Source organism: Equus przewalskii, chromosome 4 (assembly GCF_037783145.1).
Source record: "Equus przewalskii isolate Varuska chromosome 4, EquPr2, whole genome shotgun sequence".
NCBI lineage: Eukaryota > Metazoa > Chordata > Mammalia > Perissodactyla > Equidae > Equus > Equus przewalskii.
In genome coordinates, this window is record NC_091834.1 from 92,998,336 (window position 1) to 93,016,598 (window position 18,263).

The 18,263-nt window shown below is 42.0% G+C and overlaps 1 protein-coding gene across 1 annotated transcript in view; it reads right to left on the reverse strand.

Annotated features, from left to right (window-relative positions):
- KDM7A (lysine demethylase 7A) overlaps positions 1 to 17,853 on the reverse strand; it is a 92,005-nt gene extending 74,152 nt beyond the window's left edge. The window contains exon 1 of the mRNA XM_070616624.1: positions 17,455 to 17,853. Within this exon, the coding sequence (XP_070472725.1) occupies positions 17,455 to 17,648 (194 nt within the window). The 5' untranslated portion in view covers positions 17,649 to 17,853. The remainder of the gene's footprint in view (positions 1 to 17,454) is intronic.
- Between the last annotated feature and the right edge of the window lie 410 nt (positions 17,854 to 18,263).

Sequence of the window (18,263 nt, forward strand, 5' to 3'; positions counted from 1 at the left end):
GCTTTCATATTCTAATTTGAAAGTCACGTTCCCAGTGCATCTGCACATGGATATAAGTAAATGAAAGCAGATTTATTATACAAGTATTAATACACAAATATGACTATCATGTAAAAACTCTGTTATCTGCTACTTAATAAATGGAATCCAAGCTCTACTTTCAAATCCAGCATTTCTCGCTTACCATTTTTCTTCTCATTAATAGTTTTCTATGCTTTAGGTTGGAGTCTCCCAGAAGCAGATGCTGACACATGAATCTGAGGGCAGGTGTTCATACGGGAGGGTGATCCTGGGAAGCTCTGGTAGGGGAGTGGAAAAGTGCGGCAGGGACGGGAAGGAAGCCATAATGGATAACTTAATGAGCGTATACTCCTTTGGGGACATCTGGAAGACTGTAGAAGGGGCTTCAGCATGGTCCCACAAAAGGAAAGAGGAAGTAGGTATTTATCCACTATCTCCCAATAGACAATGGTTGATGGCCATCCCAGAGGCATTAACTCCCTAGCATTTCCAGCCAGCTTCAAAGGCAAGCTGCTGAGCTCCTGTGGCCAGAGAAAGCCCTCAGGCCAAGTCTCAAGTGCTTTCAGCAAGAAATCTTCAAGAGATAAAGATAAAGATAGAGACAGAAATAGAGATGGAAACAAAGAAAGCCAGGGGATATGTATGGGGCTCCTACAAACCCTGCTACATATGTAAAATTCTAGTCTACTCAAACTAAGATGCATATACACCTAACTCGTTCATTCTTTGTACACATATATTCATCTCAATACTCGCGGTGTTCTTCACTCTTCTCTCCATTGTTCATTCCTCCATCCTCTCTGGGATAAATACTGAACATAAACATGAACATATACATAAAATATATATAATAAATAAAGTTATTATAGGTAAATAGGTATAGATTAAGTAAATAACACTAACAAGTAATATTATATTAATTAATAAGTAATATTTAATACTTAATTCCTGAACAAAAGTTAAAGACAAATTGGTCTAACTTGATGAGGAAATCCACAGCTGATCTGTGTAGGACGGAAAGAACCATCAATGGACCTTGGCAATTCTCTGGAGGGAAAAATAATCATTTCTAGCAACTTATTATATATGCATTCCAGAGACATACCTAAAATTGACGGGTTTTCACGACAAATTTTGTCCCACTACTGAGGGCAGCCTCAGCTCTGGACTGAACCATGGTAGGCTCAGCCACCTCGAATCTCTTGTGAGACTGAACCATTACGTAGAAGAATGAAAAGTGGGGCAGATGGAAGGAGGGCAATAGTGTTTTAGACAAAAGGGATTAAGATATCTTAGCTCTCTTAAGAGAAGTTCCACAGAGAAAGTAGCACTTTAGGAACTATTTTTAAATAAAGGAAGAAATCATGGTGATCACCATGGTATTTCCAGAGACTTTTGCTTAAGAGGAAAGTGTTACTCTAAATTACACTTATGTATTGGGGGGGTGAGGGAAAGATAGAGGAAGGGTACAGAAGGAGGAGTGGAGGAGGTGACTCGGAGAAGGAGGAAGGAAAACAAAAGAGGCTAGGATAGGTAGAAGAGATTAGGTCAGGAAGAGACACCTAGAAGGCAAAGTACAACGCGGGAGGTGAAAGGGAGGAAAAGAAATATTGGCAGGTGGAGATGTGGGCCATAATATTAGTTTATTTGTCTAAAATGCCCTAATAGTGTACATAGGTAAAATACACACTTGACATCACCTTCTTCCCTTCATCAAGGCATGAACTTGGTACTGTGAAACAAACCCAAAATGCCTCCTATGGCTCAGCCATTCACTCATTCAAAGCACTATCAGGACACTGGAAATACAGCAGTGATAAAATCAACAAATCAAATGTCTACACTCTTGAAGTTTACATTTTATTTGGGGGAGACAGAAAAACGATTAGACACATAGCATTGTCCTAGAGTAACAAGTACTATGGAGGAAAAAGCATGCCAGAGGGTAGGGGAATTTCTATTTTATTTTACATATTTATTTTTTTAATGAGAACATAATTTTCATTTGCAACAGAAAGTAATATTTGTGGCTATAATGACTGCATTTCTTTTTTTTTTTTTGGAACAAAAGTTCTTAAAAGTTTATTGTCCTACTTTGTCCTTTCACCTAAACATACATACATTTTTTTAATTAAAGTATAGTTGACATACAATATTGTATTAGTTTCAGATGTACAACACAGTGATTTGATATTTATATACATTACAAAGTGATCACCCTGATAAGACAGTAACCAACTGTTACCATACAAAGCTATGACAATATTGTTGACTGTGGTCCCTGTGTTGTACATCACATCCCTGTGACCCATCTGTTTTGTGACTGGAAGTCTATACCTCTTAATCCCCTTCACCTATTTCACCCTATTTTATGTTAGAGTAGTTAGGGAAGGCCTTGCTGAGAAGACGACAATGAGAAAAATCCTAGAGGATGTGTAGGAGCAAGCCCTGGGGTATCTGAGGGAAGAATGCTCTAAAAGAAGTAAAAGCAAATGCAAAGGCCCTGAGGCAAGTCTGACCTAAGAGGCCAAGAATGAGCAAGGGAGCAGCGGGAAGCGATGTTGTCAGACAGAGTGGAAGGACAATGTGCAGGTTCTTATAGGCCACAGCAAGGCTTTTACTCTGGGTGAGACTGGATTCTTTAGAGAGTTTCAAGGAGAGTCACATGACCTGACTTACATTTCATAAGTACCACTCTGGTTTCAGTGAACAGAAGGAGGGGGACCACTTAGAAAGTTACTGTAATAATCTCAATTTATATAAGGGACTTGATTATCGTCTATAATATAATTTATATTAATCTATTAATTAGAACAAGAGAGAGAGGAAACACAAAACCCCCCAAAACGCAGACAACAAATACGGACAATTCTTTTGATGAATTTTGCTATAAAGGGAGCTAAGAAATGGGGCTGCAGCTGAAGGGGGAATGTCAGGTCAAGGAAGTTGGGTTTTTTTTTTTAATGAAGGTTATATACTATTTGCATGCTAATGAGAAAACATGATGTGGGCACATGTTGAAGTCATGTACTGAACAGATAGAAGAGGGTGGGAACTAATACACGTAAAGATAATTTCCAATGACTGAGCAGTTTCCTTTTCTTTCTGAAATTACATTTCCAGAAATTTCCTAAATCTGAAAATAGATCGCGCCATACTAAAGCAAACTTTGGCAACTGTGGCTCACATATAAATGGCTGAATGCAAGATGTATAGCACTGAAACTTCAAAAACGACTAGAATAAAAAGTTCTAAATTTATTTCAAGAATATATGCTATTTTGACTAAAAAGATATGCTACTTTTACTCATTTAAGGATTTCTTCTTTCCAGTGGATGTGTACAAACGTTCTAGTTACTTTTTATTGATCTGGTTCAAGGCCTACAAAAGCATAGAGTTATACATACTTGGAGGAACAGACATCAAGTAGGCTTGAGGCCTGCTAGGAAGATGGTACGTCTGAGAAGCTGATCTTGAAGTCACCTAACCTCACCGTGAATACTAAGGAATACGCTGAGGTTGTGAGTAGTTAACTCACAGCTGCTGGGCAGACAAGGTCACCACAAAATAGGGAGGAATCCAGAGAACCCCAACACCACCATCATTGTGAGAATGGCTGGACCCGATGGGATCCAGTTCCCAAATGGCATTATCACTGGCAACAGGGCATGTTTATGAGAACTGGCGGCCAGGGCAGCTTGTCCTGCCAATGGGACGAACTCTGCTGGGCCTCCTGCTTTGTACAGCCATTCACATTTAGCCAAGTTCTTCAATACTCTACTGCCATTAAAGAACCCTATACCCTTTCCCTGTGTCTGTTATTAGCCTTTTATCAATCACCATCACTCTTCTGACAATCTTACATGCACATATTTTATATGACAAAGACTCTTTACCTCAATAAATACATCTTTTTTCAAAAACATTAAAATATGTAGTAAGCATCAGAAACATGTGATTTAACAGATACCTCTCTTTAGGACAGAACCAAATTTAAAAAACGACAATGCACTTAAAGTTGTTTAGAAGAAAAATATTAATAAATCTTACAAGTGTTACACAGATATGGCAGAAACTGTGATGGTGGTCAATGACAGCTTGAAATGTGACAGTGGTAATGAAATAAAAAATCACTGATGTGGTGGACAGGAAGGGATGGAAAGGGAAGAAAAGTCACTCATATCCTAACATCACTTGATCTTAAAGCCCTAAGAAGCTTGTACCACAGTCTTCCTCTGTCCTGTCCAAAGAAACGAAAGAACCTCTCAGAGCGCTGGAGCTGGTGAATGAACCATGCAGCAGGCCTGGGGCCAGGAGTAAAGCCGAAAACGAGCACCCTGCAATTGGCAGGAGGTAAGTGGATAGATTCCCTGGGTAACTCTTAAGAGAGGGGCAGCCCCAACAACGTGATCCTGAGGGAAGAGGTGTGTGCAAGACCTTGGAGCTTTCAGACGATAATCAAGTCCAACAAGGGGGTCAAGGAATGAGAAAACTGAGAGAGCAAGTTCAGATCAGGGAATCTGATGTCTCCTGCCACGGGCTGGACCCCACAAGGGAGAGGCAAGAACAGGAAAATGAGGGGAGAAGAGTCAAGTGCTGACTACTCGGCAGGTGGATGGTTAGAAAAGTAGGTTTGACCAAAGAAGTTCCTAAATCAAACAGAAGGAACTCTGCTCTCCCAGGAATCATGAGCTCTAAGGAAATGTTGGTCCTGTGATACACAAAAAACTAGGACAGGTCAGCAAAAAAAAAAAAGAAAGTTACTCAAAGAACCAGGCACACAGAAAATGAGCCTTAAAAAAGTACTGAAATAGGAAGAACGTAAGAGAGGAACATGAGTCAGACTGTGGCAAGTTAAATTAAGTAAAAAAAACTAAAACTTCTCTAATCTGCAGACAGTTTATACCCCAAGATTGCTTCATAAAGTAGTAAAGCAAAAAGGATCGACCGCATGTCTATCGTGGAGCGTGTATGACAGGTGAGGCACTGTGGGAGTTCACAAAGAAGAGGAAAAACCCATGACCCACAAACCAGTCTCTGGGGGAAAAAGCTCTCTTGTGGTCACCACAGAAAATTTCTGAAGTCATTGATGGGAATTGGCCAGAAAGCCTCTGCTTTCAGGGTGCCTTGTGTCCCACACTTTGTCACTTTCTAGATCGGTTAGGATGCTATCCAAACTGTTTCGTTATTCTGACTTTCGTTCATGTGTTTTGCTTTTTAAATAGTATATGAGGTTCCTGGGCAGTGGGAATATCTCCAGGCAGATCTCCAGACCATCTTATCTTCTTTTCTATATTTATTAATATTAAAATATCCATAAGATACTGTATAAATCAAAAGGACCACAGTGGACCACATTCCAATTTCTTTGTCAAACAGTGACCACTTATCTGACAACAGCTTTTGCACATAAAAACCACCAAATTATACAATGCTATAGGTTCCCCAACTTTTGCCATTTCATGATTTACTGCACATGATGTCAGACAGTTATGATTAGTAACTGATAAACAGTAATCAGTATTAGATGTTTGAAATTCCTGTGTTTCGTGCTTAAGGAAAAGAATACTTCTAAATTACAAGGGAAGAGAAGTTCAGCACTTCTCCAGAAAACATTCTGAAAGTGTTCTGTCCCTCCCCCTCATGATAAAAGACAAATCGGATATGTCATTGTATTTCCTCTAACATTGATTTTTGATGTGTTAGAATTATCAGATGAATTCAACTTATAGCCTTGGTAAAGAAGTATCCTAAATCTGCACAGTTAGTATGTTTAAGCTCGTCAAACTATGATTTCAGAATCAGCGCTCCTTATGCTCCTTGTCTTTGATCAACAGTCCCTTTAGAATGTAAATTTTAAAATACAGCTACAGAGGAAAACAATTTCAAAATGTGAGATACTAGGAAATTGAGGATACCCAAATGCTCATCATAAAGATAAACACACAAAAAATATATTCACTGCAGCCTAGAAACAGAGAGAGGAATCAGCTGAAGAATCCATCAACAGAGAACCATATAAATTACGGTAAATCCATAGAATGGAATTCTAGGCGGCTTTTAAAAAGAATGAGGTATCTGTATATGCTGATATGAAAAGCTCTCCCAGCCCTCCAGGATATTTTAATAAATTAAAAAGAGCAAGCTATAGAATTATGTATACAGTATGACAACCCCTTCCTTCAGGATGGAAACTCAAAACTTAACAGTGTTTACGGCCGGGGAGAGGGGCCTGGAGGAAGGAGATGAGAGACTTTCAGGTTTCATCTCTTTATCTTTCTACATTGCTTGAATTTCTCACTAGATTTTTTTGTTTTTGTTTTTTTAAATTACAGGTTATGTGGTCAAAGGAGATATGAACCCTATTTTGTATCTGTCTTTTTACTTCTCTATACATATTGCCTAAAGCTAGTAAATATTATACATTAAAATTTTCCTTTAAATAATAACCAGAGGATGCTAATGAGCCAATTATTTTCAAAACTAGTGATAAAGGGAAAGTATCAAGCATGTAATTCTGCCTCTCCTATACAAACTGTACCATTAGGTAACCAAAGCAGTAGATGAAGGAAAAAAATTTTTTTTGAGGAAGACTGGCCCTGAGCTAATATGTGCCACCAATCCTCCTCTTTTTACTGAGGAAGATTGGCCCTGAGCTAACATCTGTGCCAATTATCCTCTATTTTATATGTGGTACACCTGCCACAGCATGGCTTCATAAACCATGCATACGTCCACTCCTGGGATCTGAACCGGCGAACCCTGGGCCAAAGCAGAGCCCACGAATTGAACCACTACACCACCAGGCTGGCCCCAGGAAATTTTCTTTTTATAGAAGTATTCGACTAATAAATGAAGAAGGAATTTTATAATTAAATTATCATCATTTTGCAACGACTAATGAATAAATGAATAGCTACTGGCATCGAGCAATGGCAGCAAATATGACAAAAGGAGAAACAATCAGACTTTGTATGCCTCCTGATGGAAGACTACACCACCGACTTATAAAATATTCTTGGGGAAAAAACCTGACTCTGATCAAGCTTCTCTAGATTCAACTACCAATTTACAGGGAAGAGAGGAACATAAAGACACTACAGGGATGTAATAAGCAAAATCTAGAAAGTGGGAAATTTTATAGAATAAACAACCACTTTCTGCAACAAATAAATTGCAAGAGAAAAAAGAGAGACATGAGGAAAACCTACAGATCAGGGTTTTCCAACAGCAGCACAACTGACATTTGGACTGGCTAATTCTTTCTTGTGGGGACTGTGCTGTGCAGGATGTCCAGCAGCATCCCTGTCCTCTACTTACTAGATTCCAGTAGGAACAGCCCCCTCCCCGATAAAAAATGTTTCTAGACATTGTCAAGTGTCCCCTGGGGAGGCAAAATCCCAACCAGCTGACAATCACTGCTGCAGATTAAGAGACTCAGATGATGTATCAACTAATCACAACATGTGGACCTTACATGGATCTTGATTCAAACAAATAGTTAAAAAAAATGACATTTATGAGACAATTGGACATTTTAACCCTGAATATTTGATAATACAAAGGAATTGTCAATTATTTTTAGTTGTGATAAAGGTACTGCAGCTTTTTTGCTTTTTTTTCCCGTGAGGAAGAGTGGCCGTGAGCTAACATCTGTTGCCAATCTACCTTTTTGGCTTGAGGACAACTGTCCCTGAGCTAACATCCATGCCAACCTTCCTCTAATTTGTATGTGGGATGCCACCACAGCATGGCTTGATGAGCGGTGTGTGGGTCTGCGCCCAGGATCTGAACTTGCAAACCCTGAGCCAGAGAAGCAGAGCATGAGAACTTAACTGCTATGCCAAGGTGCCAGCCCCTACCTTTTTTTTTTAAGAGGATTTATCTTATAGATATAGGTGCTGAAATACTCATAGATACAATGATATCGTCATGAATTTGCTTCAAAGTAACACCAAGCGCAAGGGTAGTGGGGGCTGGCAAATGAAACAAGATTGGTCTTGAATTGATAATCCCTGAAGTGGAGTGATGGTTACCTAGGAGCACATTATACTATTCTGTCTACTTCTGTACACATTTGAAATTTTCTCTAAAAGACACAAAAATTAGAATTAAAGTTAAGACCATCATGTAGCTAGCAGCATTCAGCTGAATGACAAACCAACCCAGTAAGTGCATCTTGAGAACCTTCAGCTGATGTCCACTAACTATCTCATGTTTGCTTGCTCATATACACTCAGAGGCACTCAAACCAATCCATCATGAAAGGAAAATAATCACTGTCTTTTTAAAGGATAAATGAAAAGAAGTGAACTCCCAGGATACCATAAAGCCATGGGTCTAACACAGGTTAGAAGATGCTGCTTTAGAGAAATTCCCAGATCGTTAATGCTTTAGAGATTCCTATTATGTTCATTTACTTGCTCAGTGTTTATTTGTTCCTCTACGTCACTTATATTGCCAATTTTGTTTTATACTGAAAACTACCAAAGGCAGAACTATTTTTAAACTTAGAGAATAATATTTTTAAATTTAGGTACAAAGCATCACTAGAATACAACTTAAATATCCAGTAGTGAACCGCATGGTGAAGAATATTTTTCCATGAGGCTGTTCTTCATAGCAGCTAATGATAAGGTACACCTAAAAATATGTTATGTGCATATCAACAGATCTAAGGATGAACCGTGCATTGTTCTCCCCACAGAGCTGAAGAAGTCTTTAACAAAATGCAACATCTAATCATGATAAAAACACTAAAAAGAAAACAGAATTAAGGGATACTTTCTTAATATGATAAATTATGCCTAAATGTAGTATCTTATTTAATGAGTAAACATTATAGAGGCATTTCCACTAAAATTAGGAACAAAGAAGAATATCCACTCTCCACCACTATTCAACATTGTACTAGTGGTACAAACCTGTGCAATTAGATAAGAGAAGTCATTTAGAGGCATGAGAATAGGGAAAGAAGTAGTAAAACTATCTATCTGTATTCACATATGATATGAACCTCTAGTGAGCTGATGATACAACTCACTCAATTCTTTCAGTAAAAGAGCAGGATATAACTAACACTCAAAAATCAAGTCCTCATATGCACAACCAATAACCAATCAGCAAGCAAATGGCAGAGAAAATCCCATTTATAATTGTAACAAACAAAATTAAATATTTAGAAATAAACTTACTAACAAATCTGCAAAATATATACAAAGAAAAGTTTTAAACATATCTGAAAGACACAAAAGTAGACTTAAATAAAGAAACATCCCTGTTCTTTGATAGAATGACTCAACATTATAAAAATGTCAGTTCCTCCTAAGTTAATTTATTAGGTTAATGTAATACCAATAAAGTATCAACACACTGTTTAATGAAATTAGACAAACTGCTACTAAAGTTCATATGGAAAAATAAACCTGCAAGAATGCAGAAAAATACTGAAAAGAAATAACCACAAGCTTAAGACTAGCCTTACCAGACCTAAAAAACATACTATAAAAGCCTCCATAATTAAAACAGTGTGGTTCTGGTACATGAATGAACAGACAGATCAGTGGAATAGAACAGAAAGTGCAGGAGCAAACTCAGGTACATACAGAATTTCAGCATATGATAAAGGTAGCACATCAGATCACTGGGGCCAATAGAGGCTTTTTAATAAATAATGCTGGAACAATTGGCCAACCATTTAGAAAAAAAATTGTATCCCTATTACATACCATATATGAGAATAAATTTCAAATGGATAAGGGATTTAAATGTAAAACATAAAACCATGCAAGTACTAAAAGAAAACAGGTCAAATCCTGTTTAACCTTGGAGAAAGGCTTGCTAATTATGACTCAAAATCCAGAGCCAATAAAAGATTGAAAAATATGACTACATAGATTTGTGTGTGTCTGTGTGTATGAGGAAGATCGTCCCTGAGCTAACATCTGTTGCCAATCTTCCTCTTTTCTGCTTGAGGAAGACTGTCCCTGAGCTAATATCTGTGCCAATCTTCCTCTGTTTTGTATGTGGGATGCCCACACAGCCTGGCTTGATGAGCGGTGTGTAGGTCCACACTAGGGATCTGAACCTGCAAACCCCAGGCCACCAAAGCAGAGCGCGCAAACTTAACCACTATGCCACCGGGCTGGCCCCTACATAGATATTTTTTAAACTTTGCATAGCAAATAAAAATCATCATACACAAAATGAAAACAACTACAAACTGGGAGAGAATACTTATATATGCCACATAGGGCAAATGTCCGTAACATGCAAGGAGCTCTTAAAAATTGAGGGATGAAGGACAAAAAACCTGACACAATTAGGAAAAGATATAAACAGACGATTCTCAAAAAAAGAAGAAAAAAAGAAGGAAAATGGCCCTCAAATATATGAAATGTTATTCAAACTCATTTGTTTGAAATGCAGATTAAAACATAGATATCATTTTTCACCTATCAGATTGGCAAAGATTAAAAATATGACAACAAATCCTGACGGCAAGAATGCTGGGAAAGAGGCATTCTCACACACTGCTGGTGGGAATGCAAACCGGTCCAACCATTCTGGAGGGAAATCTGGTAATCCTACCAAAACAACACGAACACTTATCTTTTGACCAAGTAATCCTACTTCTAGTAAATGAACCTGAAGATATACTTCCAATAATATGAAAATACATATGCACAAGGTTATTCATTATAGCATTGTTTGTAATTGCAAAATATTGTAAACAACCTAAATGCCCATACACAGCAGAATAGATGAATGAAACAGGGTATATCCACATGAAGGAGTACTATATGGCTGTTAAAAAGAACAAGGAAGAGCTCTAAGAACTGATATGGAGCGGTTTTCAGTACATACTGTTAAGTAAAAAAAAGCAAAGTGAAGAATATTTATCATAAGTTGTCCTTTGTGTAAAGAAAGTAGATATGCATCTGCTCATTTGTGGGAAAACAAAAAACCCACACAGAAAGATAAACCAGAAACTAAAGAGATTGATTACTTCTCTTTAGTGGGAGGTAGGAGGTGGGTGGGAAAGGGGTGGAAAGGTATAGGGGAAATGAAGAGGGCGTGACACTTCTGAGCATACCTTTTCCTATAACTCCGACTTCTTAGAACCATAATAATGTTTTACATACTCAAAATATAAACCAACAATTAAAACCAACCAAGATGTGGGAGGAATCCAAAATGCAATACAAACAGTAACAAATAAACCTAACTGTATTACAAATAAATGACATACACTACAGGGGCGGGGTAGACGGACGTGGGTGGGGGGCTAACCTAAGTTAACTTCGGAAAACAGTGTTTTGACTAGATACTATAACACTAAAGACAAAAAGAACTATAAAAAAATACTGTACTCTACTCAGCAAATTTGTTTATGACAAGGGTATCGGTTAGCAATTCTAGAACTACTTTATGTAAATCCTAGGATTGAACAAACAAATAAATATACTGTAGATAATGAGAGCTGGGTTTTTCACTGTTGGATGAAAAAGTTACAAGTAAGGAAAGAGGGAAGGCTAAAATGAACCCTGTGGTATTGGCTTAGAATCAAAGGTATTATTATGAAAACTTACGGTTTTTAATATATACAGACAGATAGAACAGAAACAAATGCAGATGTGCATAATGTGTGATCAGTATATTTCCTAGCTCTGTCCACTGAGAAGGCCAAGAAGCAATGAGCCCACCTGGTGCCAGACCTTGGTTTCTGAAAAACACTCTCCAATAAAAGGAACCAGGGCTCACACAAACACAGACAAAAATCACACAAGTTACCATTAATTGACACTATAATTAACAGGAAAAGTATAACATTAATATTAATGGAAACGTAAGTTAACAATCACTACAGTAACAAAAGGTAACTTTCAAAAAGCATCAGAAACTCGGTAGCAGCAGCACGATCGGCACTGGCCAACTGTTCAAAAGTTGTGCAAATTATTGCGGAGTTTAAACTGCTCAAACCAACCACAGCTTGCTCTATAACCAAATTCCTCTCCACCTGTTCTCTTCCTGTTCTCCAGCCCCCGCTTCAGATCATCACATATAAAGGCATTCTTCTCCTTGGATGATCAGTGGACTCAACGTCATTCCTAAGAACAGAGGATATGAGAGTATACCAAGCAGAAATCTGCCCCAAACTGATGGTTTAAAAAAAAAAAGCCTGATGGGACAACTATACATCAATGCCTCCAAGCAGCATAAGACTCCTATATCACAACATATTTTGTTCAAATAGCAAAACTGAATATATATGTATAAAACTCTTATAAGTGAAACACATAAGAATACTCATAGATTCTCCTATGATAAAGGGTCATATCAAAAAGAAGATATTGAGAAGTTCAGTAAACAGGCTTCTTGTTCTCTTACAGGGAGACATATGTTCACCTAATAAGTTTATGTTCTCCAAAAGACTTCATCATTAAGGGAAAATGTATATAAAATTTTTAAAATAATTCCCATCCCTAATTTAAAAAATCAAAATACACTCCAATAAGAAATCCATTATAACCAGGATGAAAATACAGTTAAATTATAATACTTTTCAAATAAATATTGTATAAATACTGTTCCCAAGGCAGTTATGATCATTTTAACATATTTATTCTAAAGACAATAATCTTAATAAAGAACAAAAACAAAGGTAAGATGTTTACGGATATATCTCTCTGGAACCCTGTGGCATCTGTTCCACCTGCACTCCCCAGGACAGAGAGAGACAAGGAGCAAGAGAGACCCAGCACGGGTACTGGCTGAGAGCATGAGCCCTGGAGTCAGCCGCTGAGTTCAGATGCTGGCTCTGTGACCTTCAAGCTTTGTGACCCAGAGAAAGTTACTGACCTCTAACCCTCAGATTCCTCATCTGTAAAATGGGGATAAGAATAACACTTATCCAGCAAGGTGACTATGAGAATTAAATGAATTAGAAAATCAGACGTTAATTAATACATCTAAAACAATCAGAACAGTATCTAGCACTTGCTATATAAAGCACTCAATAAGCATCTGAGTGAGTTCCAGGCCTCCAGATTGAGTACCTGAGAAACTCCTACCCAACAGCATTATTCTAGATAAAATTCTTTTATTCTCATAAACTAAGCTTTTCATTCATTCAAGCTTCAGGAATAAAAATTAATATATGATGTGCAAATTACCAAAACTGACTCAAACTTTCAAAATCGTCTCTCGCCTAGATGACAACAGCCTTCTTACTGGTCTGCCTGTCACCTCTGCCTCCCTCCAGTCTATTCTCCAAGCAGCAGCCAGAGTGAATCTTTTAAAAGTTAAGTTAAAATGTTTACTCATCCACTCAAAATATATCATTTGCTCTGAGTAAAATCCAAAATATTCTTGTATTCAAATGTCTCCTTCTCAAGGTCTTCCATAATCACGTGATATGAAAGAAGCCCTATATTACCCCCAGCCCTCTCTCTTCCTCTAACTCAATTTTTCTTTTCTTCTGTCATATATGTTTGTCTATCTATCTTCCCTAGCTAGAATATACCTTACAAGAGAGTAAGGATTTTGTTTTGTTCATTGCTATATTCCTAGCACCAAGAACAGCGCCAGGCCTACTGCAAAGCCTGGGCCAAAGCCAACATCATACTTAATGATAAACACAGGAGGCAATCCATCAAAGTCAGGAATAAGAAACAAAATAGCTACAAAATACTGTATATCAGATACCAAACTGGTAAATTTTTAATTTTTTAAACTTTTAAATGATTGAAGTACACGTCAAACATTAAAATGAAGTTTTAAAAAATCTTCAGGCACATACAGCTCAGTGAACTTTTACATCCGTATATTCTCATGTAACCACCACCCAAGATCAAGATACAGAACCTCTGAACTTCAGGAGCGCTCTCGGGCCTGCTCTCAGTTAACACTCCCACGGAGGTAAGGACTAGTCTGGCTTCTCTCACCCAATTGTGCCTGTACTTGAACTTCATATAAGTAGAATCAAACAGCATATGCTTTTGTGTCTGACTTTTTTCAACTTTATATCTGCGAGATTCACTCATGCTGTTATATACAGTAGTGCATTCTTTTTTATCGCTGAGTAGCATTCCATTTTATGAATATACCACAATTTATCCAATCTACTGTTGATGACATTTAGGTTGTCCCAGTTTGGGGATAATATGAACAGTACTGCCATGAATAGTCTTCGGCACGTCTTTTGGTGGAAATATGCACTTATCAGCATTGGCAAAGTTTTTGTTTGTTTGGTTTGGTGGGGAGTTAATAGTACCTTACAATAGTGAGGATGCAGGGAACTAGAAGTGGGCACTGCTTGTGAGAGTATAAATTGGAATAACATTTCTGGAGGACAATCAGGCAATGGGCACAAGAAGCCTAAAAATATCTGTGCCCTGTGACCAATAATTCTACTTAAAGGCAACTTATTATTTAGTACTTAACACGTGCCAGATCTTCTTCTAAGTGTTTTAAATGCATTAACTGATTTGATTTATTCTAAGGAAATAATTAGGGATGCTCACAATGGTTTGTTTAGAAGGATGTCAACCTTCTCGCTTACAAAAAAGGCTTAGGCAGACTGAGGGATGGGAATTCCTGAACGCCAAGGATGCAATCCAAGCTCAACAACCTCAAACCTGGAGGAAGCTGGTTCCATCCACTCTGCTGCCTGGCTGAAAAGCAGCAAGGGAGGGCCCTCCTTCTCTCTCAGGATAAATTAGGGCAAAAACATTTCAGATTTCCAGATGTCAGAAACTCCAGGCAGAGTAAACCCGAATTGATACCAAAATTCACTGATTCCTTGAGTTTAAAGAATTCTTCTACTTCAAGAAATAAAATTATCAAGAATTTATCCAGGTAAAGGCAATTCTCTGTACCACCCTCCTACAGCCTCTTCCTCCTCTGCAGATGCATCACCCCTGGAAACCAAAGGAAAGCTAAGCTGGGGGATTAAAACTATACCTTAGTACTTTAGGGGCCAATTCTCACTTAAGCAAATGATATTCGCTTAATAATTAAATCACCCATTTCATGGTACAATAAACATTAGAGTAAATATTGATCACAGGCAAAAGATACAGGGCTCAAATGACCAATACTTCATTAAGAATTAAACTTGCTTATAAGATACTGCTTTTGCATGGCAGGGCATTATCAATAAATTTTCTAGCTTTTGACATCCGAGCTACATTAAATTCTCCAAGACTGTTGGTCAAAAAAACCCTGGGTTCAAAAACACATATTTCAGGGTCACTTCCACAGACAGGAAGCCACACAAATTTATGTGACAAAGCAGAGCATGCTTATTTTGGCCTCCCTTGCCCTCCTTCACTGACGCCCTCTTTATCTTCTCTTCAACTTCTCCTGTTCTCAAATTTATACGTAAATGTATTACAAAATTCTCCATAAACTACCTGCAGTTTTTCATGGTTATAGTGCTGTTACCTAAATTAAGACAAATAAAATTCTAGTCTAAAATTTACTAACCTATCAAATCTCTACACTGCACAACGGGACAAAACTCTTATGCATCTAAAATAGTTCTTTGAAAAAAATAAGTATTTACATAATCACCAGGGATTCTGGTTTTATTCTGTATGTAACCTAGATTTTTGGATAATCTCTACTCTGGTTACCTAGAGTATAGGAACAGAGAATGTACACATAGAATTGGCAAGATTTGGTAGGTTCAAATGTCAGTTTTACATATAATCAAAATACACAAAAACATCGGTTTGTAGTAATAAAGAATAACTTTGGGTAATTTATTCTTAAATACATGTGGCAAGGTTGTAATACTTTTCCCCAAGAATAAACCAGACTAATAAAGATTATCTAATAAATAAAACAAGAACGCTGTCCTTCTTTTACAGTGACAGCTTTTTGGGGTTTTTTTTCTCTGTTGTTGCTGTCAAAATTCTGCAACTTAAAAATTAAGTAACACTAACTGCGCTTGAAAATTAAGTAAAACTAACTGTACCTGGCACTAAACACTGAAAAGAACGCTGTAATTTAAATGGTTTTCTCTCCCAGGGCCAGTAGAGGGAGACTAAGACATCTGGCCTGGTCGTGCAGTGTTTCTGTAAAATTGGGGAGGGGGAGCGGAGGCTGTATTTAAATGTCCTGCTGTCAATCAAAGGACACTTCCTACAATCACAGTCACCATATCTGCTATTACCCGCGAGCGTACTCTCGCCAAGATACAACACCAAACGGTCTCGGGAAACCTGCTTCACCTAAAGGTGACCGCAGGCTTTGCCACAACACCCAAATAAGGACTTTGGGAGCCCAACCCCAACTAGTTTCTTTGTTTAAATGCCTGCGAATCCCTCCCACGCCGGAGTCAAGAGGCTGTGGCGCCGCCCTTTATTAGCCTCACACTTTGATTACAAAACACACGAGTCGGCGGCCTGGCGGCGGAGGCGGCCCGAGCTCTCACAAACGTCAAACCCAAAACGCAGGCGGCGGCCGCGGCATAGGGCGACGCTCGCCGCCCCCGCCGCCCGCCCCGAAGCGCCCACCGCCGGCGCGGTCCGCCCGCACCAGGCCCCCGGGCGCGACCCCCGGGCCGTCCGGCTGTCGCCGGCCCCTCGGGCAATGGGAATTTCACTCCGTAAAGTTTGAGCGGCGGCGCGGGGGGGTCGGGACGAGAGGCTGTCCCCTCGGGCCCCGCTGCCCACGCCGTCCGCTCCACCCGCCCGGCCACGGGTGCCGGGGGGCGCGCGGGGAGCACGGTCCGAGCCGCCCTGCCGGCCCCGAACTTCCGACTGGCATCTTTCAAGTCCCCGATGCCTCATCTGTTGCTCTGTTTACTCCGCGGAGCCCGCCCGGCTGGCGCTGCCGCTGCCCCCGTCCCAGCGCCCCGCGGCCGGGGAAGTTTGATAAAGACCCGGGAAGGGGGCGCGACGGGGACCCGCGGGAGGAAGCGGAGGAGGGCCATGTCTGGGGACCCCGGGCTGGGGACAGCCGGTGGCTGCCCGGAAGGAAGGCGCGGCGGCCGGCCGGGCAGGGCGGCCGGGCAGCCGGCGACTCCGGCCGGGAGCTCCGGGCGGGGCGGTGGCCGGGCTGCGGGCGCGATGAGGGGCGGCGAACCGGGCCGGCGCTCCGCCTGCCGCCTCCGCCGGCGCCTGCCCCGGCCGCGTCTCCTCGCCCCGGTCTCCCCTGCCAACTTCTCGGCCGGCCCCCTTTGTTCCCGTTTGTTGTGGCGACTCTTCGCCCGGCCGGGCGATCCCACCAGCCCCCGTGAGCCCGCCCGGCGCCCGGCGAGCCCGGGGCCCCGCGCCCCCCGCTGCCCGGGCCGGGGTCTCGGCGCCGGGGCCACTGGGCGCTCGGCGCGGCGCGGCGGCCGGGCGGAGGGGGGCGCGGGCGGCCGGCGCGGCGGCGGGGGCGGCCGGTGGCCGGCGGCGGCGGGGCTGCAGGGGGTTTATTTACCTGCCGTGGAACCAGTCCTTGCAGATATCGCACTCGATCATGAAGCGGTTCACGTCGTACGGCTGCCGGCACACACAGTACACCGGCGGGGGCGGCGGGGGCGCCGAGGCCCGGCCCGGAGCCGCCACCGACACGGCTGCCGCGGCGGCTCCAGCTGCTGCTCCCGCGGCCACCGCCGCCGCCGCTCCGGCCATCTTTAAAAAACACACACACGCTCGCTCGCGGCTCCGCTTGCCGACTGGAGCGAGCGCAGCCGCCAGCCAGCGCCGCCTCCTGCAACAGCCGGAGCAGCAGCCGCGGCGGCGGCGCCTCAGTGCGCGCGCGCGAGGCCGCGGGCCGGGGCGGGGGCGGGGACGGGGGCGGCGGGCGGAGAGCGGCGGCGCGCGCACGACGCGCGGGGCCCCGGCCGGGCTCCTTCCGGCGCTCCGCGCGGGGCCGTGCGTCTCGCGCACGTCGTCCGGCTGCCGGCGCGCGCCCTGCTCCCCTTGCGTCTGCCGGGCTGAGGGACCAGCTGAAGGGCACGCGGGCGGGGGAGGCGGAGGGAGGCAGAGGCCGTCTGAGGACAGGCGCGGCGGCGCGGCGGCGCGGCCCCGGGAGGAGCACGGCGGGCGCGTGCGAAGAGCCGGCTCGGGCGTTTCTGAGCGCGGCCGAGGCCGGGGAAGTTCCTGCGCAGTGAGAAGCCGCACACGCTGCGGCTGTGCTGCGGTGAGGGGACCCAGGAAGTTCGAGCCCGGCCAGGGCCGCCTCCCGCCGGGGGGAGAATCTTACATCAATTAACAGCCACCCCGCGCCCTCCTGGGTCCGCGCCG